The sequence below is a fragment of the Aquarana catesbeiana genome, linkage group LG03 (assembly GCF_042186555.1).
Source record: "Aquarana catesbeiana isolate 2022-GZ linkage group LG03, ASM4218655v1, whole genome shotgun sequence".
NCBI classification, from domain to species: Eukaryota; Metazoa; Chordata; class Amphibia; order Anura; family Ranidae; genus Aquarana; species Aquarana catesbeiana.
In genome coordinates, this window is record NC_133326.1 from 178145133 (window position 1) to 178170916 (window position 25784).

Consider the following 25784-nt stretch of genomic DNA (forward strand, 5'->3'; position numbering starts at 1 on the left):
TAACCCTTTCATGCTCTACCAATAAAAAACAAGTTTTGACTAGAGTCTTAAATATGAATTAATAGGTTAGTTCTTAAGGATGATTGCACTGCATTTATGGCAATATTATAATTAGAAAATGTTATTGTAAGTCAGCTTACAATACACCAATTATGCAGACATGTATGTTTCTTACCAAATTAAAACAAGGGGTAGCTAAACAAGGGCCTCAAACTGAACTTTTCATGTTATGAGGTTTGTATAGCTTCTATAAGTGCAATACACTAACACCCAAAGAAAACATATATGTAACAAATTGCAGCGCTAAAATTGAATAAAGTGCAAATGTACAAAAATCAATCCATGTGCAAAAAACAGTCCATGTGCCAAGTGAAAATACAGTTCATGAAATTCATAGAAAAGTTCACACAAGATCCCACTTTTAGACACCAGTGCACTGGCCCAATGAATTTTACTATAACTATTTGGCGTAAATGTTTCAAAAAATACCAACTCGTCTCACCCTGCTCCCCGCTCATCAATGTACTGTTTAACCCACTCATACCAGACAGTTTGTCCTTGAGCAGGATCTTCCCATGGCTTAACGCCTCCCTTTTTCAACTTCGAAATTTAGTAAACCCGGTTACGCGAAAGCTACATCCCTTTGACACCTTACGTGAGAAATTTAATATCCCCAACCAACTTTTTTACTTCTACCTGCAGGTCAGACACTTTTTCCACTCTAAATCTTCATCACTATCCCTCGAAAGTCCAACTAATTTCGAATACATATGTGCTCAGGGACCCCACCAGTTACACTTAATATCTTCCATCCATCGTATCCTTCATGAGTCGACACCTCTGACTGAGACCACACATCATTATATGGGAAAATGGTCCCATTTGTTAGGCAGAGCTATCTCAATTCAGCTATGGGACAAGATTTGGTCTTCTGTCTCCAAATCCTCTAAGTGTGTGGCCGGGAGACTTCTATGAAAATTCTTATGTTTTGGTATAGAACCCCTGATGTTATTCATAAATACGACCCCTCAGTCCCGCCGCGCTGTTGGCGTTGTGGGATTGACACGGGTTCTTTATTCCATATATTTTGGCAGTGTTCAAAGATACAACCTTTCTGGAGGGGGGTGGGGCTCCTGATACAGAAAGTGCTGGATAAATCTCTCCCATTAGACCCATTACACTATTTGTTGGGCCTTCCTTTCCCTGGCTTAACCAAAAGAGCTAACCGGCTTCTTTCTTATATACTATTGGCTGCCAAACAACTTATCCCCTTGTGTTGGCTGTCCGATGCTCCTCCCCCTTGGCCCAAATTTTTACAATTAGTAACTGATATCCAAAGGATGGAATATCTAACGGCCTCAGTACATGATACTATCCCCCAATTTGAAAAATTGTGGAAACCCTGGGATGAGTCGGAATTTGGGACTCCTATGCCAAATACTGTTTTTTAAGTTTTTTTGTGTTTTATACTGGCGTGGGCGTCCCATATGATCATGATATCCCATCCCCCCTCACCTGCCCCATTTTCACATGTATTACTTAGAACTTATTATCACATACCACATGTCCTTCATAGAATCTATGTTCCTCTCTCTTATGTAACTAATTTTACACTTCTGATCCTGCACTTCTATTTTAGGAATAATATTTTTCTGTATCCTGGACAAAAGTACAGAGCGGTTTGTGCCCTGTAATTGTGAACTCTGTTCTTATGTACTTATTTTGTTTTTGCTATAAAGATATTATCAAAACTTTATATTTTATATTTTATATTGTACAACATTACTGCTGTACTTGTTCATTCTATAATGTTAAAAAACCTAATAAAAATACAATTATAAAAAAAAGAAAAGTTCACACAAGGATGTCAGTGGAATAAAAGTCCCTCATCTGTAGCACCATAACCATACTATTCAATGAATAAAAAGCTCTTATTTTTAAGACACCATCAGTGTTCCAGTGATAAGAAGCTTCTTGTACAGTTTCCTCCAGCTGTGAGTAAATTGAACACTCACCAGACAGATTGGCTGCCAAATTATAAGCAGCATGCACGCTCACATCACAAATGGTCAGATCTCCCTGGGATCCCAGATCCATCCACATATCACTGGTTCCAAGGCTGGTACTGTCACTCCTAGCACACCTTTATCCAAGCACACCATAACCATGGATAAAAGAATGTTTCATGGTGCAGTATTTATTTGTGCTACAACACAATACAGAGGTCAAAGATAAAAATTGCTGCTGTGCACTCACATAGCTTGCCGTCACACCACTTGTTGATGCAATGGCGTGGCATCTCGCGCGTAGCTCACCCAAAGCGTTTCACACAAGAGTGCCTCCTCGGGCCTCTATTGTTTACTGAGGTAGCTGTATTTATGGAGCCTATAACCGGACTGTACGTCATGTCATTAATTATGTCTGGGATCTATTTCCTAGAAGGCCAAAAGCATCACTTCTTGTCCAGGTGCCATTTTCCAGGAGATAAGAATATATGTAAAGCTGTTCTGATCCAGCTACTTCACCAGCTTGGCTGTTATATAACAAAATGGACTTTTTATTTTGGCAGCGTCCTTTTGTAATTTTTAACTTTTTTCCTTGGGGTTTTATATACTTGGGGTTTTATATACTGTATGTTATGTATATCTTGCATGTTGACATTTATTAAAGGTTAAAATTGTACATCTAAATTTATATTTTATTGATATTACATAGAGTTCAACCTGAGGCCCTACTTTTATTACCCCTTGCTCGAATCATTATACACAGATACAATTGTAAACTGTCTAATACAATATTTAAGTGGATTTTTTCACTAAGTTTGGTTAGGTGTATTTTTCCCCATATTAAAAAAATCTCCTTAGAATCTCGCAGAATATGGCAGCAAGATACTGTGCTCGATTCACAAAAGAAGATCACAAGCGAAATTTGAGTCATGTGACATTTTTTCCAATTGCAAGCAGTACTGAAAATAAATAAATGCATGTGTAAATAAGTAATGGGCAAGGCATGCGATATTTAAGGAATCCATGAAATTTCAGCTGGTTGTTAAAGAGCCAGCACCCACCAGCTTCCATCACAACCAGGGAATAGCTGGTTCTTAAGGAGCCGGCATCTGCCAGCATCCTTCACAACCAGGGACTAGTTGGTTCTTAAAACATCCTTCGCTACCAGGGATAGTTAGTTGTTAAGGAGCCAGCACCTGCCATGTCCTTGACTATGAACTATGATTCATCTTCTGTCAGCAGGGATTCAGAATGTAAAACAAAAGAAGAACGAGAGCCCCCTCTCCTGAACCATATCAGTCCACATGTCCTCAATATGGGTGGGTGCTTTAGAGGGATATTGCCCCATGTTGAAGAGGACAAGGGGCTCTTCCCTCTGCCTGGTGATTGCGGTGGTACACAGGAGACTTATCAGAATCTGGAAGCCCAGTTTGACAAGGAAGCCCCTCCCATGCGAATGTGTATACTCATTCACCAAAAAATGACCAAAGTAAATAAAAACCTAATGTAAAAAATCAGGTGTACAAAAATACGCCCACTCATACACCCAAAAACGCTGCGCTGATGGAACAAAAACTAAATCTGAGCTGCTGCTTAAATAATAACAAGCATAAATTAAAAATTGATTCACCATAAACTCGCCCCAAGTGAACCCAAAATAGCAGCACTAAAACAATCCCTAATCATAAAGTGAAGAGTGATAAAACATTCAATCAACCAAATGATATAATCATAACATCACTCCTCCCCATTAATGTGCATAAAGTGATATGATCAAAAATTCACAAAAAATGGTGCGCAAACCAATAAAGTGAATAACATAACTGTGCACACAAAATATGATGTATAAATAATATACTGTGTGAATCAATGTGAATCAATCCACAAAAATATAAAAAATATATATGAAAAATAAATATGTGTCCACAAACAATCCAAAAATGAATAATCCAAAAAGTTCCGTGACGTGATACAGTGCAAATCTTCCACTTAATTGAATCTTCCACCGCACCTCTGTGACTGTGAATCCACTCCCCTTAGGTAAATAAACTCACCGCCTCCTTTTGCCCACACTCTCGTGTCAGGGCCACCAAGCCTTTATCCCACACAGTAAGGGGAAATGTATGCTCTCCAATGGTACACCTTTACATATCCAGAGTGTGATGCCAGAGCTCTCTCCGCATGAAAAAAGAAAATAATCCAATAGTGCAATAACATATTGATATTTATTTAAAAATAACAAACTCCTCCACCATTGAACTCACATCTTTAAAAATCACTGCAAGCTCAATGGTGGAGGAGTTTGTTATTTTTAAATAAATATCAATACGTTATTGCACTATTGGATTATTTTCTTTTTTCATGCGGAGAGAGCTCTGGCATCACACTCTGGATATGTAAAGGTGTACCATTGGAGATCATACATTTCCCCTTACTGTGTGCGGTGGAAGATTCAATTAAGTGGAAGATTTGCACTGTATCACGTCACGGAACTTTTTGGATTATTCATTTTTGGATTGTTTGTGGACACATATTTATTTTTCATATATATTTTTTATATTTTTGTGGATTGATTCACATTGATTCACACAGTATATTATTTATACATCATATTTTGTGTGCACAGTTATGTTATTCACTTTATTGGTTTGCGCACCATTTTTTGTGAATTTTTGATCATATCACTTTATGCACATTAATGGGGAGGAGTGATGTTATGATTATATCATTTGGTTGATTGAATGTTTTATCACTCTTCACTTTATGATTAGGGATTGTTTTAGCGCTGCTATTTTGAGTTCACTTGGGGCGAGTTTATGGTGAATCAATTTTTAAATAAAAACCTAGTTTTTCACAAGTCCATTATTTTAAAAAAGGAAAAAATGTCCCCTGAAGCAAATCCAGTGTCAAACACGAATGTCGCCTACCAACCCCCAAAAAATTAAAAACACTCCACTTCTGACACTTGGCTCCTGCCTACTGACAGCTCTGATTTCCCTCGCCGCTAAATAAACTAAGAAGTGGGGTCGATCTGTGACATCGTTGACCCAGCATGTCCTGGTTGATTGGTTCATAAGGGGTGGGGTTGCGGGGAAATAAGTCCTTGTCCTCATCAACATGGGTTTGGAAATGGGGGAATTCAATTTCCGTTGTTTTTTGGTGTGGGGTCCCCCTCAAAATCCATACTAGACCCAAAGAAAAGGGGCCCATACCGTTTTTAGTTGAATTTTTTATGCTGGCTCATCTCTTGTTTACATTCTGCTGTCATAGGGGAACGTGGCAAGTGGCAGCTCCTTGACAACTAGCTATTCCCTGGTTGTTAAATACGCATTCGGGTGCCAGTGTTAAAATGCCACAAGTTCTTACTACTGAAATATCAAATCACTTTAAGAAATGACACGTGGTATTTTAGTATTGTTCTTTAGTGAACTGCAAAAAATTTTTTGAAAAATGCTATGAGCTATTTATACTCATCTTAAAGTGATATATAATGTGAACTGAGCCCACTGTCTTGCAAAATGATGTAAAAGCATAAAGAAGGCAGAATACACTCAAGCTGACATCTCTTTGTTTGCATTGATCACACCACATATAATACATCTTTCACATACAATTTAAAATCTAGCAACTTCCAAAAGGACACAGGTGCTTTAAAATGCAAACCTTAAAATAGAAAATCTCTGAATTAGTAGAAAAAGTAATATGAAATAAAAAACCTGAAAGAGTGACCTTTAAAATATAAAAGAATAGTGCAATTATTCATGTTATTAATATCAAGCAGTCATGCTGAGCAGTTCCAGAACAAAATGTTGCATAAATTAGATTTTGTGATTTAGATACACTGGAACATACTGTACATTCATTTATATATCTAGTGCCGTTGTATAGCATTTCATAAAATGACAGCACTTTATTTACCACATATATTACTGTATTATGCATTCTAAAATGTTTTTTTTTTTTATATAAATTGAAAGTGATTAGATGATTTAGTGAGTGGAAGAGTATGAACCTGAAATTAAGTCAACATTTGAATTGAACATTTCTCTAGTTCCAACTACACAAAAAGATTGTTGTAATTTTATATAATTTTAGGTGGTGCAGTCACTGTTCCCAATGTTTATTCATACCTCATTTGGCTATTGAATCAAAAGAATAACAGTATTTGGCCATCCTATTTTTTTTTCTGCCAACTGCTCATGTGTTCCTTAGGGGGGAGGGGGGGTTGGAATTGGGTCTCCTTCTTCTCTCCCCTTTCCTCCTTCATACCTCAAGATTTGTGATTTAAAATTCAAGAAACATATTATCATTCTATAATAAAAATCATAAAAGGAAATACAGAAATAGTCGTGTCCAGCATCCCTCATTAAAACATACAATGTACATAATGTATAAAAACAAATAAAACAAACAAAAACATACATACAATAATAATACTCACCCCAACCTAAAACATCTTAAAACCCCCCAAATGAATTGAAGAGGCATACAGCCCCAGGGAAGAAAATATTTTAAAGCCTGGAGGTATGGGAGGCAATACTCAAGAACCGCCTACCGGAAGGTAGCAATTTAAACAATAACTATAAATATACACACCAGTTCTGTTCTTATTCTCTATCCCATGCCAATTAGAACTGTAAAGTATACTGAATAAAGATGAACACACTGGATAGATTTTTATCACCAAAGTTTCATAGTCATGTTGACTTTTTTTAAGTTTCCCATTGACACTGAAGTCAATAGCTCGTGTTATCTTTAACCACTAGCCGACCAGTGCACGATGATGTATGTCGGCAAAATGGCACGGCTGGGCAAATGAGCGTACAGGTACGTCCCCTTTAAATCAAGGCATTGCGGGCACGCGCCTCGTACTCCATGATCGTGCTCATGGGTCCCACGGACTCGATGCCCGCCGGGGGGCCCGCAATCATGTCACGGAGCAGAAGAACGGGCAGATGCCTTTGTAAACAAGGCTTTTCCCCATTCTGCCTAGTGACATAACAGGGATCTACTGCTCCCTGTCATCAGGAGCAGTGATCGCTGTCATGTCAGTGGTAGCCCATCCCCTCCACAGTTATAACACCTCCCTAGGACACACTTAACCCCTTGATTGCCCCCTAGTGTTTAACTCTTTCCCTGCCAGTGTAATTTACACAGTAATCAGTGCATTTTTATAGCACTGATTGCTGTATAAATGACAATGGTCCCAAAACGGTGTCAAAAGTGTCCGATGTGTCCGCCATAATGTCGCAGTCACAATAAAAATCGCAGATCACCGCCATTACTAATTAAAAAAATAATAATAAAAGTGCCATAAATCTATCCCCTATTTTATAGACGCTATAACTTTTGTGCAAACCAATCAATATATGCTTATTGTGATTTTTTTTACCAAAAATATGTAGAAGAATACATATCAGCCTAAACTAAGAAAGAAATTAGTTTTTTTTATATATTTTTTGGAGATATTTATTATAGCAAAAAGTAAAATTATTGCTTTTTTTCAAAATTGTCGCTCTTTTTTTGTTTATAGCGCAAAAAATAAAAACTGCAGAGGTGATCAAATACCACCAAAGGAAAGTTCTATTTGTGGGAAAAAAAGGATGTCAATTTTGTTTGGGTGCAATGTCGCACGACTGCACAATTGTCAGTTAAAATGACTTATTGCCGTATCACAAAAAGTGCTCTGGTCTGGAAGGGGGTAAATCCTCCTGGGGCTGAAGTGGTAAAGGGCCAGTTCAAACCAAACTGCAGTGTGAGAAAGGTGCATTTATTGCACCACAGATGAATGTGCTGCCCTTATGATCTGCATGTGGGTGCCAATGAAGTTAATAGCACCCCAAAAGCAGATCACAAATGCATTGCATTTAAGGGCACCAAATTGCATTGTGCCGCAGTACCATGCAGTTTGGTGCAGTGCGTTTTGGAAAAATTTATGTTTGCACGATTTTTTCCAATTTTCAGTGCATTTTGCAGACCATTCAATTGAATCGGTTGTCAATACACACCAAATGGGAATGCATGGGAATTGCACAAGAACTCACACGTTCCTGTGTGGACTGGCCCTAAGGGATATAAAGGTTATAGAGTGAACAGCATGCAACATATGTGTGTTAAATATTGTAAAAAGCTGACAATAGTAACCACCAGTAGACCACATTAATACTTGACAAAAACTGTTTCCTTTGGTTTCGCAAATGCTGACTGTGAGCCCGAGTTCACACTATAGCGAACACAGACATTGCATGTGATTCGCACCCGCACTGCGGTGCCAATCTCATGAGATGTGTGTGCAATGCGAGTCATACAATACGCGCAGCGTCACTGTGTGAAACGCATCTTAATGTCAGATGTTGTCATTAAAAACTCTTATATTGTTCCCTCTTAAAATCATTCCATAAACAAAACAAATATAATGTCACTCATGTTTGTATTCAGCTGTGTATATAGACTCAATAATTTAGAATAACCAGCTTGGTTAACAGTAGATGTCAGAGCTCCAGTTGACTGAAAAATTCACAAGAGAGTTAGTTCTTCAGTGGCTTTGTTAAAAATGCGATAATAGGTACAATGGAAAAAAAACTGTCGTGATGCTAGGTTTGGCTCATTAACCACTTACCGACCGGCGCATGCCGATGTACATCGGCAGAATGGCACTGCTGGGCAAATGGGCGTACCTGTAAGTCCCATTGAATTTCCCGCCGTGCCATTGCGGGAGCTCCGTGAGTCGGGTCGCGGACTCGATCGCCTCACGGAGAGGATGAACGGGGAGATGCTGATGTAAACAGTCTGCCTAGTGACAGTGTCACTGATCTCTGCTCCCTGTCATCAGGAGCAAAGATCAATGATGTGTCACAGCTAGCCCATCCCCCCTACAGTTAGAAAACACTCCCTAGTACTGACTTAACCCCTCCCCTCCCCCTAGTGGTTAACCCCTTCACTGCCAGTGTCATTTACATAGGAATCAGTGCATTTTTATAGCACTGATTGGTGTATAAATGATAATGGTCCCAAATATGTGTCAAAAATGTCCGATGTGTCCGCCATAATGTCGCAGTCACAATAAAAATCGCTGATCGCCGCCATTACTAGTTAAAAAAAAAAATTAATAAAAATGCCATAAAACTATCCCCTATTTTGTAAACGCTATAACTTTTGCGCAAACCAATCAATAAACGCTTATTGCAATTTTTTTTTACCAAAAATATGTAGAAGAATACGTATCAGCCTAAACTGAGAAAAAATTTTTTTTTAATTATTTTTTGGGGATATTTATTATAACAAAAAGTAAAAAATAATGCGTTTTTTTCAAAATTGTTGCTATTTTTTTGTTTATAGCGCAAAAAATAAAAACCGCAGAGGTGATCAAATACCACCAAAAGAAAGCTCTATTTGTGGGAAAAAAAGGACGTCAATTTTGTTTGGGAGCCACGTTGCATGACAGCGCAATTGTCAGTTAAAGCGACGCAGTGCCCAATCGCAAAAAGTGCTCTGGTCAGGAAGAGGGTAAATTCTGCCGGGCTGAAGTGGTTAACAGATGGTTCAAAGGAGGAGAATGGGCATAATTGTATATAATTGCAATCCACAACAGAGTATAAAAAACTCATAAGATGCCTCACTCAGACTGAATGGCCCTACATACAATGTTATATAGGGCAATATCCAGGATCATGCACTATAGATGTCAGCTCCTGTGGTCCTGTATGGAATATTCATCATGCAGAATGTGACAAACATGCAGATGAAACGTAAAGACTCTGTCTTCAATCAGCCTCCCTTGCACAGACAGTGACATTCTTTGACGGACTGCAAACATCCAACTGTATATGGTCTTCACATTAATTCCCCCACATTCTGAGCCATTAATGTAGTGCAAAAAACATACCAGTCCATATGGTAGGACACATGCAGCATCACCCTAAAACAGCCATGCTTAATCTAAAGGGTCACATGTAAAGTCCAGTTATACCTAACAGATCCATAGCTGGTGTCCAAACAAAGTGGGGTACACGATGACCAAAGGTGTGTCTGACTCGTTTTGCAGGTTCTGACCAGCTGCATTAGAGGCAAACAATTCTAATCATTACCGAGTGCTTTTTAAAAGATCAAAATAGCTGCCAAAAACGGTCGCGCACATGCACCATGATGACCTCATGACTCAAGTAGCGTGATGACATCATCCATCACTGCCATTTCAGGGGAAAAGATGTAAACAGGAGAAAGCAATGCCGACAGATGTAATTGTACAAAGTACAAAGTAAACACTAGATGTTCCCATATATAATATATCTGAAGCATACAAAGATAATAATAAACAATATGAAAATATAGAAATACACGAAGAATGTGTGAAAAATATAAGAAAAAAATTAACTTATGGAAAAAAAAGGAGAACTCCACTTTCATGGGAAAAATATCAAATAATAATAAAAAAATAAATAAAGCATATAGAATTGCTACAAAAGTCATATTGTAATTGAATGTTAATAAATATTATCTTACCCCCAGAAATGTAATTTTGTGTATGTGTGATTGGCTTACTGATTTTCCCTGCAACAAAAAATGTATTTTTGGTGAGATACCCCCAAAGGAAAATCACAACTAAAGGGATGCAGACCCTACCAGTATTCTCGTTAGGGCCCTGCAAGTGCAGCTTCTGATTGATACTGATAAAATCAGTGCTATTCTCATCCACCTTGCACTCAGGCACAGACAAACAAACAGCTAACAAAAGGTAGGAATCTGCAACAAAGTTTGTTAAAATTCTTGCAATGTACATGGATCACCCAGAAGGGAATGCTTTTATCTCAACAAAAGTTAAGTTACACCATAAGTCTAAATTTCAGAGCAATACATGCTCTGACACCATTCATGCCTACTTAAGTTAAAGTAACTTTATTTTTTTTAGGTAGAATCAAAGCTTCTTTGGCTCAGTTTTAGTGTCTTCTACCCAGGATTCTGTTTAGAAAGAAATTAACTATAAGGTAGAACTGTGGCTATGTTATGTCTAAACCCCGGTTCACATGTATGTGGCTGTGTGCCACTGGAGCACGGGCATGGCAGCCCATTTATTTGAATGGGTTGCTGTGATTGTGTTTTCTGCAGGGAAAATGTTCCTGCGCCATTCTTGAAATGCAGCTGCATGGAAATTGCATGGTGCAAAAATTTCTGTATGCAGGAAATCACACTGCGTTTTTCAGTACATGGAGGTGCCATTATTAGTTAATGGCACCCCTGCACATTTTTTTTGCAGCATGGTGTTTTGTGTGCGGGTGCATGTGGGTGTGGAAATGTGTGTGCTTTACAGTCACTCCCGCAGCCGCATATACAGGTATGTGAATGTAGCCTAAATGTACATATTCTTAATAAGCAGTAAATAGGCTATAAAACAAGTCCATACTTATCTTTGTAGCTACAATCACTGTGGAGCAATTGACCCTCACATTTTTCAGCTAAAAGTACCTTCCAATACATATTAACAGCTCTGTACACCCTTCTGCTCCCTCTTAACCTCCCTGGCGGTATGATTATTTCGGATTTTAGGTGCTGAAAGCGGTACAATTATTTTCCATGGAAATTTGGCGTTTTATATTGTAGGTCTGTAAATCTTAACAATAACACACTTAAATCTGTCCAAACCAGAGTCTAGTAGATATCCTGGGTATGGTAAAGTTTGAAACACAAAAACATAAATTATAATATAATAAATAAAAATAAATAATTAAAAAAAAAAAAAAAAAATTAGTAATAAAATAAATTTCCCCACAATTCACTATCGCTCAATTCTGCAAGTGTTCTAATTTACTATCGCTGTTTTCTAGCTGGTCTAAAGCCACTTTTGACGTAAAGGGACACTTTTTGGTTGCTATGGACAATCTCAAGTTTCCAGGCAGAAAGAACAGTGTATATCATATAAAACTGCATGCAGGGCATGGGCCAAAGCACTGGGGACAAAAGGGATGTGAAATCATTTCATACAGTACTGTAATCTGTAAGATTACAGTACTGTATGTGTTATGATTTTTACTTTTTTTTTAATTTCCCGCCAGGCTCCGCCCCCGTGCGTCGCGCCGCTTGCAGGGAATGGAGCCTGGCACGGAGAGGCTTTGGAGGAAGACGGAGCCCTCGGACACTGCGCGGGACATCGCAGGATCCCGGGGACAAGGTAAGTAACGCCGCCCCAGGATCCTGCAATGCGATCCCGAGTGTGGCTCGGGGTTACCGCTAATGGGACTGAATTTTAACCCCGAGCCACACTCGGGAAAACCGCCAGGGAGGCTACAAGTGACTTGGCTGCTTACCTCCCTTCTATTCTCTGAAGTAAAAACAGAAATTGGCATGTCACATGGATGATCTTGACACTGATGGCCTTCTGTCAGTCCCTATGACATCCCTTCCTTGCTATAAGGACATGAAGATATCACTACCTTGTTGCCATGTCACTAGCAAGTGAGATTTGACAGTCCTTGGGGACAGAGAGGGAGGGATTCCACAAAGGCAAGTAGAGGGCTCTCCCTTGTGATTCTACTGCTGGCAATATATCAACAGCATAGTTGCCAATCTAACATTAGCCAAACAAGGATTAAAGCACAGTAATAAGACCTGACTTGCATGATTTCACTGTTTCTCTTGTGAACTTTGATGATGAATTGTTCCAAAGTGCCTGCAGCTCATTAGTCAGTGAGGGCTTCATTTATAAAGCGTGTTTACAGTTTGTTAGGCATATTAAATAATTTACTGGCCATAACTTGGCCACAGTTCTGCTTTAGGCTAGGTTCAAATTACTGCAGCTGCAATATGGTCTGATTTTATGGTTCAATCATTTTTATTGCAAATATATCATAAAATTTACAGTAATACAAAAAAAGCACCTAGTCTGCATTTGGTCTGATTTTTAATGCAACTTGGTTGTATTTCAACATGTTTTTGATGTGATTTTGATATGTTTCTGCTGAAGTTTTGATGCCCTTGCATTTTTGCTTTTGCAAGCATTAAAATTGTATCAAAAGCTCATCAAAAACATGTATGATTGCATGTAGATGCATTTTTATGCCCTTACATTAATGCCTATGGGGCCAAAATCACTCTGGAATTGCACCAAAATAGCAAAATCACTCCATGCTGTACTGCATTGATGTGAACAAGCAGCTTTGAAAACAGTTTTAATTTTCATTGTTATGCGATTCTGTGCAATTCTGTTTTTACACACAGGTGTCGATACACAGGAAACTAAGAAACAAAAATCACAAAGCCAAGTCAGGTCATATTCTTTATTTAACCTCATGAGGCATGTCAGTTTGTCTTAGAAGTACGTAGATAAAAATTGGATCAGTCAACTTATTTTCAGATTCTTTGACATAACCAAGAAAGCATGATGTTATAGTAACACAGGTCATGTAAGTCCGTGGTTGTCAAATTCTATAACAAATATGAGTACAAGTAGGACATTTTTTTTCAGTTATTCTTTGCATAAATTGAATAACGGGTACATGCTGTTCAAATTTACCAGTGCTTAGAAATAGAGCTGCTGTTATGCTTAGAGTGTTATGTTACAAGTGTTTTACTACTTTTCAATGATGAAAGCATGCTAAAGAAGACCTTCTAAGTTGTATGGAATGTCTGCTTTAAGTTAAAGCGATATTAAAGCCTTGTTTTGTTTTTTTAAAATAACAAACGTGTTATACTTACCTGCTCTGTATAATGGTTTTGCACAGAGCAGCCCAGATCCTCCTCGTCTCAGGTCCCACGCCAGTGCTCCTGGCTCCTCCCTCCTGCCGGATGCCCCCACAGCAAACAGCTTGCTCTGGGAGCACCCAAGCAGGTGCATTCCCTACCCGTGGATCTGTATGTTCATTCACACACGGAGCCGTGATTTGGCCCCTTCGTCTCCATCTCGTGAGCGGCTCACTGGCTGTGATTGACAGCTGCCAAAAGCCAATCAGGAGTGTGATTCCCTGGTCAGGCAAGGGTCTCGAGGATCGAAAGGGGGCTCAGGTAAGTATTAGGGGGAGCTGCTGCACACAGGTTTTTTACCTTCATGAATAGAATGTATGAAGGTAAAAAACTTTGTGCCTTTACAACCACTATAAATGCAAGTTAGTGATAAACTGGAAAAACATATATGTTTTCCCTCCCTGTGTTGAACTAGTAAGGAGGTCGTTTGAATCTGTTTAGAACTATGGGCAGCCACCATATCACCTATAATGTGATTAAATGTCAATTGGCAGTAAGATTTCTAAGGCCTCATGCACATTGGACGGCATAATAATGTTCTAAAAACGTCAGTAGCTTTGCAGTGAGTTTTTCAACGTTTTTGCAATATCGTTTTTTAGCGTTTTCAGTGTTACTGTTTTTTAACGTTTCTTTTTTCCAATGGATCAAAAATGTTAAAAAACGCTAGTGAGTCGCGTTTTTGAGTGCTTATCTGCTTTTTTATGCATCTTTAGGCATTTTTTGACATTAGAACAGCTGAAAAGCTCCTCTCAGATCCCACTAGTTTTGTTTTTTTTTTCCAGCCAAAAAACGCCCCAGCCAAAAACAGTTGATAACAGCCTATGTGTACCTGGACACATAGGATAACTTGCTGGAGAGTTTATTGACTGTAGAAAAAAAACGTCTGAAGCCAAAAACAGCAGCTGTAAAAATGTCCAAAAACATCCAGTGTGCATGAGGCCTTATTATCGATTGATTACATGAATGACAGTGGGACAGGAGACACGTTCTGTGTGCATTCATAAAATGCACATTTTTTATAAAAGCCCCCACTTTAATTTTTTTTTTGGTTCAACTTTAGTCATTTAATCATTGTTTTATTTTTATATTGATTTGGAATAATGTACAGCAAGCCTGTTTTGCTGTACATTGCAAATGCAATTCTGCAGCATTTAAGTAATTTCATATGTGCAATGTAAAACAGCATTTACAGATGTGCTCATAAGTTTACATACCCTGGCAGAATTTATGATTTCTTGGCCATTTTTCAGAGAATATGAACAAAAACTTTTCTTTCACTCATGGTTATTGTTTGGCTGAAGCCATGTATTATCAATCAACTGTATTTATTCTTTTTAAATCATAATGAGAACAGAAACTACCCTAATGGCCCTGGTCAAAAGTTTACACACCACAGTTCTTAATACCATGTATTGCCCCCTTTAACATAAATGACAGCTTGAAGTCTTTTGTGGTATTTGTGGATGAGGCTCCTTATCTTCTCAAATGGTAAAGCTGTCCATTCCTCTTGGCAAAAAGCCTCCAGTTCCTGTTCCTCCATTATTTTTTGATAACATACTGCATTCATCTTGCCATCAATTTTGACTAAATTTCCTGTGCGTTTGTAGCTCCTACATCCCCAAAACATCAGCGATCCACCTCTGTGTTTCACAGTAGGTATGGTGTACCTTTCATCATAGGCCTTGTTGAAATCCTCTCCTCTCCATATGAAGCGTTTATGGTTGTGGCCAAAAAGCTTAATTTTGGTCTCATCACTTTGTGGCATTTGCGTAGTAATGGCTTTCTTCTGGCGACTCGACCATGCAGCCCATCTTTCTGCAAGTGCCTTCTTATTGTGCATGTTGAAACAGCTATACCACATGTTTTCAGAGTCCTGTATTTCACCTGAAGTTATTAGTGGGTTTTTCTTTGCATTCAGAACAGTTTTCCTGGTGGTTGTGGCTGAAATTTTAGTTGGTCTATCTGACCGTTGTTCGGTTTTACCAGAACCCCTCATTTTCCACTTCTTGATTACAGTTTTAACACTGCTGATTGGCATTCTCGATTCCTTGGATATCTTTTTATATCCCTTTCCTGTTTTATATAGTTCAACCACCTTTACCCAGAGATCCTTTGACAATTCTTTTGCTTTCCCCCTGACTCAGAATCCAGAAACGTCAGTGAAACACTGGATGAAAGATGCAAGGGTCTGTCAGAAGCCCAGAAACTCATTGATCTTTTATACACACACACACTAATTACAAGCAAACAGATCACAGGTGAGGATGGTTACCTTTAATAACCATTCAATCCCCTTTGTGTCAACTTGTTTGCATGTTATCAGGCTAAAATCACCAGGGTATGTAAACTTTTGATCAGGGTCATTTGGGTAGTTTCTGTTGTGATTATGATTTAAAAAGAGTAAACACAGTTAATGGATAATAAATGGCTTCAGCCAAACACTAACCATGAGTGAAAGAAATGTTTTTGTGTTATCATTTATATTCTCTGAAAAATGGCCAAGAAATCATAAATTCTGCCAGGTTATGTAAATGTATGAGCACAACCGTATGTAAAACCATAAAGTCCTAATTACAGAGGTGTACAAAAAAAAACTAAATAACTTTGCGCTTACTCAATTGTGCAAGCAGCTAACACGGCAAATAGAAATTTTGCTGTAAACGATAAGTATAAAAAAGTGTAGCGCTAAAAATTATACATGAAGTGATAAAAATAATTTCTAATATTTATAAATGTCCATCATATACACTATTGAATCATAGTCCATCATTGTGTGAAACCATTGTGGTCACCATGTGCGTAAGCAACTAGATAGTGAGAATACCATCACCAAAATAAATGGAGGCGTACCAGAAAGTTTGAACCCAAAATAGCATATGCTATGGGGGTCAAACCAGCCTATATTGCCCACCTGCAATGGTGGGGAAGTTGTAGTAATCGGCCAAAAGTATAGTCCTGGAAGCCTTCACAAGAGTGTCATATATATAAACCAAGGATTGTGAAGATACCACCACCCAAGTGAATGGAGGCTTACCAGAAGGTTGGGACCCAAAACAGCATATGCTGTATGGGTCAGACAAGCTTATATTGCCCACCGGCAATAGAGGGGAAGCCCTGATGGCCAATGGGGGATGAGGTCCTAGAGGTCTTCACAGAAGTGTCTTCTCCATACAGATGTTTAAACGTCCCCAAACATAACAGGTGATGATGTCTCAAGCCCCTTGGGAGAGAAACAGACATTTTTATCACTTCATGTATAATTTTTAGCGCTACACTTTTTTATATTTTTCTAATTACAGAGGTGAAATATTTACCCTCATAATTTCAAAACTATTTACACAAAATAAAGATAAGCCTTTGTTGATGTTTAAAGTGATTTATTACAGTGTTACAAAACCCACAACAGTAAAATCAGTCTGTATATGTAGTAAAACATGCTTGTTATACTCTGTGGAACCTAAGGGGCTAATTGTGTAATTGCATTGTGTAAAAGGGTTGTGTGATCCTATCTTCTCTGATGCCCCCTTTCTTCCGTTTCCAATCTATCTGCCTTGGGGGAAAGCTGCACATGCTCTGCTCAGTTTGGTGTGTATTGCTTAAAAGTTTTTTTTTTCTTGGGAGGGTGCATGTGATCAGCACAGGTTCAATCAGCACTGTCTAGACTGAGGGTTTGGGGTCCTGCATCCTCAAAGGACAATCAGGGGAGAATTAAAGCTCCTTCTACAAGCTTTAACCAGACACTGATAGAAGTCACAAGACTTGTATACTGCTATAACAGTTTATATTTGCTAAAATAATTGCACTTCCATGTTATGTGTACTGGGGGATATAGAGAATGATAAATAGAAAACAAAAAATAATTGTTTTTCTTGTGTAAAATTCAGTCTTAGAATATACCAGTAGAACCTTTATAAATATATATTTATATATGATGTTCTTGCCTTGCAGGCTGCAGAATGGCTGTGCTTAAACTGTCAGACACAAAGAGCACTCTCAGGACAACTTGGGGACATTGGCAAAGTGCCTCCTCTTTTAGGACTGTCTCCAAAGTCTTCACCAAAGCATTCTGTTTCTCCTGAACAAGCACAGAAACCTCCACCACCAGATCTGAAAACACAAGATAAAGCAACTGATCAAGTCATAAAAAAAGAAATTACAAAAACTTCAGATGAAAAAGTTACTAAAGGACAAATGGACAAAGCTGGTGAGGTAGAAAGTAAAGATATGAAGACTACAGTTAGCCCACCTGTATTAAGCAAAGAAACAGAAGTTCCAGTGGTTTCGAAAGCTGTAGAGGTGCTATCCCTTAAAGACAGTAAAAAAGATGCTTCCCAAGACATTCCAGTGCCAAAAGAGCAAATAGAAAAGCATTTGCAACATAGCGATAAAATCATCCAGAAGAAGGATTTGATGATTGACCTTTCAACAACAACTTTGACAAAAATCGAGGATGGAGTAGCATCAGATCAGAAAACAACACTTGAAGCAACCAAGCTCACAGAGCAGGATACAAGAAAAGAAAAGACTGTAAGTAATAATTAAACTAAACTAATATTCTGTAAGAATAATGTGAACCAATAATATGCTATACCCATCTGACTTTACTTTTGAAAGGTACTAGCACTACACTGTGGATTATTATCTTAAAATTCTATAATATGTATGTCTTCTATTGCTGGAAAAGAAAAGACAGTGGCGAAGGGATAGGGTCTGCATAAATCACAGAGGAGACAAGATAAGACTAGGACCTACTCCAGGACCTACAGTCTAACACAAGATTTTGTCCCAAGCCTGAGGCAGATCAGTCCAGTATAAATCCCCAATTTTGAACATCTCATTCTGTGGGCTTTAAGACTGAAACTATGGCCTGTCACCCTGCAGGATATGTGTTGTCTGACAGATTGATAAAGGGAGGTGGAGTACAAAGAGAGCTGAAAGTTCTTTGCAAATCTTAAAGTGATTGTAAACAATCACCTTGTAAAACAACTCGTTCCGTATAAAATAGAAATGAAAGGTAAGACGTGTGTATAGATATAAAAAAAGCATTGTAAATATCCATTTTCTCTTCTTTATAAGTGATCACATTCCCTCTGTTCTCAGCTGCATAAGAGCTAGATTAGTGTGGTCAGTTTTTAATAGGAAAGCAGAGGAACTGGCAGAAACACAAGGTATTTCACACAAAGGAAGCAATACAAAGAGAATTAGGATACTTTTTCAAACAAGTACATAGTACAGCAGGAATATCTCAGGAATATGAAACGTTGGATTTACATATTCTTGAAGCTGAACTCCAGGAGGATAAAGGCCCTGCCTTGCAGTGGTTTCTGTCTAGGGAATGGTAAGAACACTTTTATTTAGCTAATCTGCAACTCAGCAAAGAGTGCTCCCCTATGCTTTGGCAGTGGACTGTTACTCAGCATCCTCACTTCAGCTGCAGGGCTGTGGTCTCTGTATCTGTCATGATAACATCAGAGGACCTTAGACCACCAGAGCACAGGGTGGAAATGGCTGCATGGACCAGTCTGTCAGTGCCGGAGAACCTGTGGGAGTGGAGGATCAGCTAAATAAAACTACTGACCCCGGTCTCCTAGGCATAAACGAGCAGTTAAAGTATACTGTATCTGTGATCAACTTGAAGTTCATAAACTTGTTTTGTAAAGATCCCCACACACATACTTCCTTGAATTATGTGACACACATTCACTATACCCTGTGAGTAGACACTGCCTTGTCACACATTTCACAGAGCCTGCCTTCTAAACTACAAATGTGATGAGAGGAGTAGTTTCAGGAGGTGGAGTCAGTTCAGGAATCACTGCTTCAAGGCAGCAATGAACCAAGGGATATGTAGTCCTTAGAAATTGTAAGTAAACGGAAGTAGAGAAGCTGCAAAGCGTGCAGGGAATTCAGGAAGTTGTGGAAAAAGATGCCCAGCAGACAGAATGCACTCATAACAGGAGAAGAGATTTTTCAAGTAAATTTATATTGGATTGTCAAAAAAAAATTGTTTGCATTTATATTACAATGCTGATGCTATAAAATGAAAGGCTATGCTGTGGCTTTAGATCCCAGCCCCACTGCAAGGAAAGTTTATATACAGTATACCCAACCCTTATTCATGAAAGTGATTTAACATAATCACCTTTTATTAGGCAATAGGCATCGTGTTCTAAAGTTAACCTTCTAATTAATACCAGATCTTAGAAATAGTTACATCTCTTCATAGTTCAGTCAATCCTTCCATAAGGCAAGTTGATCATTTTGACTTAAGCAGTGTACTAGGGATGTCACAAGAAGTTTTCTATTGCCCTTCAGCTTCCAGTGCTGTGTAGTGGGAAATCAGGGTGTAGAATTTGGATAGAAGACAATCCACAACACCATACATGCTCTTCAATAAGTCTAAATTTATTGTATTTCCATAAAAGATAAATACGTACAGTAGAAGTTAATGCTTTTTAACCATAATGGCCTTGTTCACAAGGGTGTAGAATTTGCATTACTGTGCTGTTTCTCCATGGTGTACTGGGGAAGTACAGTCACAATGTGGAGGTTTAGGGTTGAATATTAGGAATGGGATTTGTGGATGCAGTTTAAATGACACCTGTGCCCACATCATGCACGCAAAATAATTTACATATTCTAAGCGAACGGTAAGAATGCTTTAAATAAGCCTTTATTTGGAGTTGTATTTATAAGCATTCAGATTTTCACAATGCAGTTTTCAATGGATATCCAATCTTGGGAGCCCGTCAATCCTCCAATGTAAACACACAGAAGGAGTTTCTAAGCTTTTAGAAACAGGCTGAATCCAAACTTCAGAGACGTTTCTGTGAACTCTGAGGATTTTGAGAATGAAAAACTTTGTTAAAAGCAGCCAGTAAAGCAGAGAAGGCCCTGCTTGTTAAGAATCTTTAATAGTTTAATGTCCATAATCTGGGCATAGGTGTGTTGTAAGTGCTTCCTAGGTGGCAGCAAAATAGATCCTGAGCCTATTCTGCCATAGTTACAAATATATAGAAAGGGTTTATCAATTCTTTCACACATTCTAAGCAGGAACAGTGAGAGCGTGTAACTGATTTACTCAGCTGCTGCTCCAAAGTAGCACTGCCATAGAATGAAAACTGACACTGACAACATTTTTAATCATGCGTATGTTTCAAGTGAAAATCTTTCTCATCTTCAGTGATAAATCTGTCCCAGGCCTGTGGAAATCAGATGCAGTTGGCCACCCAGGATTACATTTGCACAAGCCACAAATATGCTGTAAACCTGTTGCAAAGATTTTGCTAATCAATAGGCAGCCTGATTTGCATCTAGTAATGTCACTAATTTGGTTGATAAATCCCCACCTCAGAGTATGTATAAAATATAATTTTAGCATTTCTAGAGTAGCAAAGGAAGTTACTATCAAGTTGCTTTACTCACATTATGTTAACCTAAGCCTTATTTAACATTTTCTTGTTAAAAAAAAAAAAAGCCTTATTTAACACAGTTTTGGAGTCCATTCCACATTCAATTCAATTTTAAATTAGCGTTACTAATTTGTTTTACAGGGATTGACAGTTGGTACATCCTCATTGTTAAATACCTAATAACTTCAGTGGTTTTCCCATATATGTCTAACCTACTGCATAAAAAATTACTCCTTTATCTCTTCCTTTCCTTTTCCTTTCCTTAGAAATAGAAGAAAATGTAGGGTACAAAATCAGCATTTACTGTAAGAACAAATTGACTTGAGTTTTACCCATTAACCCACAATGTGACCTTTGTGCGTTGCCCTTAAAATGAATACATTGATCTCTAGGTCCATGCTGCATATGTTTTTTACACATTTTTAATTGGTTAAAAACATATATTCCGGATATGTTGTTGATAACCCATTTGGTTGGAAGGATATCAATGTCAGACCCTGAGCCATGCTAATACAAGTTGATATACACCTTATCAGGGGCTTTAAAGCTTTCCAAAGCAGCAGCTTTGTGCTGAAACAGAGATCCATGTTTTTTTTTTTTACATTTAAAAGTAAAAAAAAAACACATAATTATTACAAAACTATAACAGAATGTGTTATATAAGAGAATAAAAATAATCCAAACAGGTCTTGCAACTATTCTGTTCTGTCCCATACCAGGTGTCAATCCTCAAATGTGTGAAATGTCAAAGTTCAACGTTTGTTGAGCAAAGTTCCATATAGCTTCCTATTCCAGAATGTTAATTAATAGTAGCAACTAGACTATAGTGTTCTGGTAGATTACAAAGGTCTAATCATCTTTAATCATCTTTGGTAATGAAATTAACCTACAATGCCACACTGTTCGTGCCGGTCACTGAGGTATTTTTTTTCAAACACTTAGAAGCTAATGTAGTAGCAATTATATTGCCACAAATTGGCAATATAATTATCAGTCTTTTGATCTAATTACCACCAATGCCATTTGAAATTTGGGGCTTAATTAACAAAGGATCTAAAATCCAGGGTGCCTTTTTACATCTTAATCCCCAAAATGGATGAGTGGCCAGAGATGGAGTGGGTTAGTTTACTAAAGAAATAGAAGGGATTCATTTTGCAAAGCAAACATGCGTTTCTCCTTTAGTAAATGAACCCCAGTGCGTAGAATTTTTCTGTTTTTCTTTGACTGTTCAAGAAAAAGCATTGTCACTAAAAGGGCAGAGTAATGTTACTGTTTAACCCTTCTTTACCTTTTCATAATGTTATTGAGCCACACCTTAAATAATAGAGCATTTATGTTTTGGTCAAGGTCTTACCTCTGCAGTTATAATAAAAGCCACTTAATGTTGGGAAGTAGGGACCCAACTATATGTTTTCACTGTTTCAAATATGACCAGGTGTTCGACTTCTTAAGTTTAAAATATTATGTAAGATTAAACTATATAAATGCTGGCCTTAAAAATGACGTATTATGATATAACTTTACCGCCATCGTTATTGGCTTAAAATGTCATAGTAGTTGCATTCCTGTCTGTATATCATGCACAGTTTTATATTCACAGTATCTGTTGTGACATCTATGAAACCAAAACCCACATTTCATAGCATATTTTTTAACGCATATGCTGGTTTACATATAAATGTATTTGTTGTCATAAGTGGTATCAGTCTTTCAGTGTTCTCCTTTAACATTTTTCTCTTGTCTATGCATCTGTCGTGAACAATTTATACATTTTACTACAGTAAATTTATATACATGCTAGAACATTTTATATTCTTTCATTGTTATTTATTTAAAAGAATGTAAAATGTTAATGGGTCTGATAGGCAAGACTAATATCAGTAAACAGTTAATGCCCATGCATTTTTGTGACAGGTTGTATGTATGAAACTGACAAAGCACTGACTCATTATTCCAACATTTATTAAGTCTGGTCTACGGACTGAAGGCAGCATCTATTTCTGTGTCCCACCTACTCCCCTGCTTTGCTTTTGATCTGCAACAATTTTGTGTCATGTATGTATGATCTGTAAAAACAAATTAATAAAATACTTGCACCTTCTTTCCTTTAGGCTAGGTTCACACTTAGACTTGATTTAAGTGTTTTTGGAGCATTTTTTTGTATATTTTAGTATGCACATTTCAGTTGTTTTCAGACGTGCATGTTTTTGTTGTGGCCAATAGAAAGCTAGTTACTAGCAGAAGAAAAACATGTGTTACATGTATTTTCAGGCGTTTTTCCGGCAATCCCATTGAAGACTATTGCAACCACAATTGTGACTCTGCCCCAAGAAAGCTCATGTACTATTTTGAGCTTTCAGCAACAGACTTTACAACCCTCAGGTGTAAATGGGTACCAGTGAATAAAATGCGAATCTTGATATTGAGCACTGAAGAGCTTCAGGAAATGCACTTCAAATCACTCAGATATAAACTATACAAAACAGAATAAAAATTAGATGTAAAAAAAGAGCTCATTAAACTTTCGGCTAGCATAGCATTTTTTTATATTTTTATAAAAAAAGAGCATTAAACGTTGGGCTAGTGGTTTATTTTTATTTCATGCTATACCCATCTTTAAGCTTCTAAATTTTTCTATTATAGCTAATAGCCATAATAGCGCATGATAAGCAACTGATAACTATAGCATTGTAGGAGACAGAAGATAGTGCTAGCTGAATACGATTATAAAAAAAATGCAAAAATTACATTGACAATGCTTAGTGTGAAACATCTTGCTAACCGGTGTACAATAAAACAGTATTTTCCATGGTGGAAAATATAACATGCTCTTCTGCTGAGCAAATATAAAATGTCTTAATAAAAAATTATATTGTCGCTTTTCCTTACTGTTAACCACTTGCCGACCAGCCGCCATCATTATATTGCGGCAGGTCGGCACATTGCCGCAAGCTGTCATAGCTATACATCGGCTCCTTTAAGCGAGATAATGGGCACTGTGGGGGTGCTGATGCCTGTGACCAGCGATCGTGATGACCGCCTGTTCAAGAGCGATTGCAGGCATGAGAGGCAGAACAGGGATGTGTGTGTATAAACACACACATCCCTGTTCTGTTCTGAGAGGAGGTGCAGATCGTAAGTTCCTAATAGCTAACGATCTGTCATCTCCCCCTACAGTTAGAACACCCAGTCAGGGAACACAGTTAACCCCTTGATCGCCCCCTAGTGTTAACCCCTTCCCTGCCAGTGACATTTATACAGTAATCAGTGCATTTTTATAGCACTGATCGCAATATAATTGTCAATCGTCCCAAAAATGTGTCAAAAGTGTCCAATGTGTCCGCCATAATGTTGCAGTCACGATAAAAATTGCAGATCACCACCACTACTAGTTAAAAAAATAATAAAAATGCTATAAACCTATCCCCTATTTTGTAGACGCTATGACTTTTGCGCAAACCAAAAAAAAATACGCTTATTGTTATTTTTATTACTAAAAATATGTAGAAGAGTACATATCGGCCTAAACTGAGAAAAAAATTTGCTTTTTTAAAAAAAAATTGGGGATATTTATTACAGCAAAAAGTACAAAATATTGTGCTTTTTTTCAAAATTGTCACTCTTTTTTGTTTATAGGGCAAAAAATAAAAACCGCAGAGATGATCAAATACCACCAAAAGAAAGCTCTATTTGTGGGAAAAAAGGACATCAATTTTGTTTGGGTACAGCATCGCACGACTGCGCAATTGTCAGTTAAAGCGACACAGTGCCGAATCACAAAAAAATGCTCTGGTCATTGAGCAGCCAAATCTTCCAGGGCTGAAGTGGTTAAACATAACTGCGCAGACCAATTTAACCACTTTTTAACTTCAGAAGATTTATCCCCTTTCATGACCAGGCATATTTTTGCGATACAGCACTGTGTTACTTTAACTGACAATAAAATGTATGTCCTTTTTTTCCCTCAAATAGAGCTTTCTTTTGATAGTTTTTGATCACCTCTGTGTTTTTTATTTTGTGTGCTATAAACAAAAAAAGGCCAACAATTTAAAAATATATATGAAAAATGTATATATGTGGCACTCACTAACCCTATCAGAAACCTTCAGTAATCATAAAACTGCAATAAATATATCACAAAGCACAGTGAAAAAGTATTAAAAAGCAATAAAGATCATCAAGGGTGTAATAAAGTGCACTAAAATGTAGAAATCCTGACGCACAATGTGAGGTGAAAAAAACTACTCATCGAGTGTAATATTGATTTCCAAATTGCATAACAGTAAGAGATATAGCTGATAAAGTGCAAAGAATAATATAAAGTGACAATGTGCAAAAAGAGAAAATGTGACCCACTAACACACTAATGTGTGTAATGGGTATCCCAAACAAACAATGGTGATCATAAAATAATATAATAATATTAATAATGAATTATCCAATAATTAGTGCAAGTCCCAAAGGTGATAATAATGTAACTCCCAATAGCAGCAAAATCCGATCTTCTAGAAATTATGGCAGATAGAAGTGGAAGTGCAACAGGCAGTCTCTGTGATGAAATGTGTCCCGGATAGAAAGAAAAAGTCAAATAAATACTCCAGAGTGTGACGTCTGTTCCCCCCAGCCTCTCACC

The 25784-nt window shown here is 37.7% G+C and overlaps 1 protein-coding gene across 9 annotated transcripts in view; it reads left to right on the plus strand.

Annotated features, from left to right (window-relative positions):
- Positions 1-25784, plus strand: part of PCLO (piccolo presynaptic cytomatrix protein) — a 547854-nt gene that overhangs the window by 356343 nt on the left and 165727 nt on the right. For all 9 annotated transcript variants that reach the window (XM_073619550.1, XM_073619551.1, XM_073619554.1 and 6 more), the window contains exon 4: positions 17688-18266. In XM_073619550.1, coding sequence (XP_073475651.1) covers positions 17688-18266 — 579 coding nt within the window. The remainder of the gene's footprint in view (positions 1-17687; positions 18267-25784) is intronic.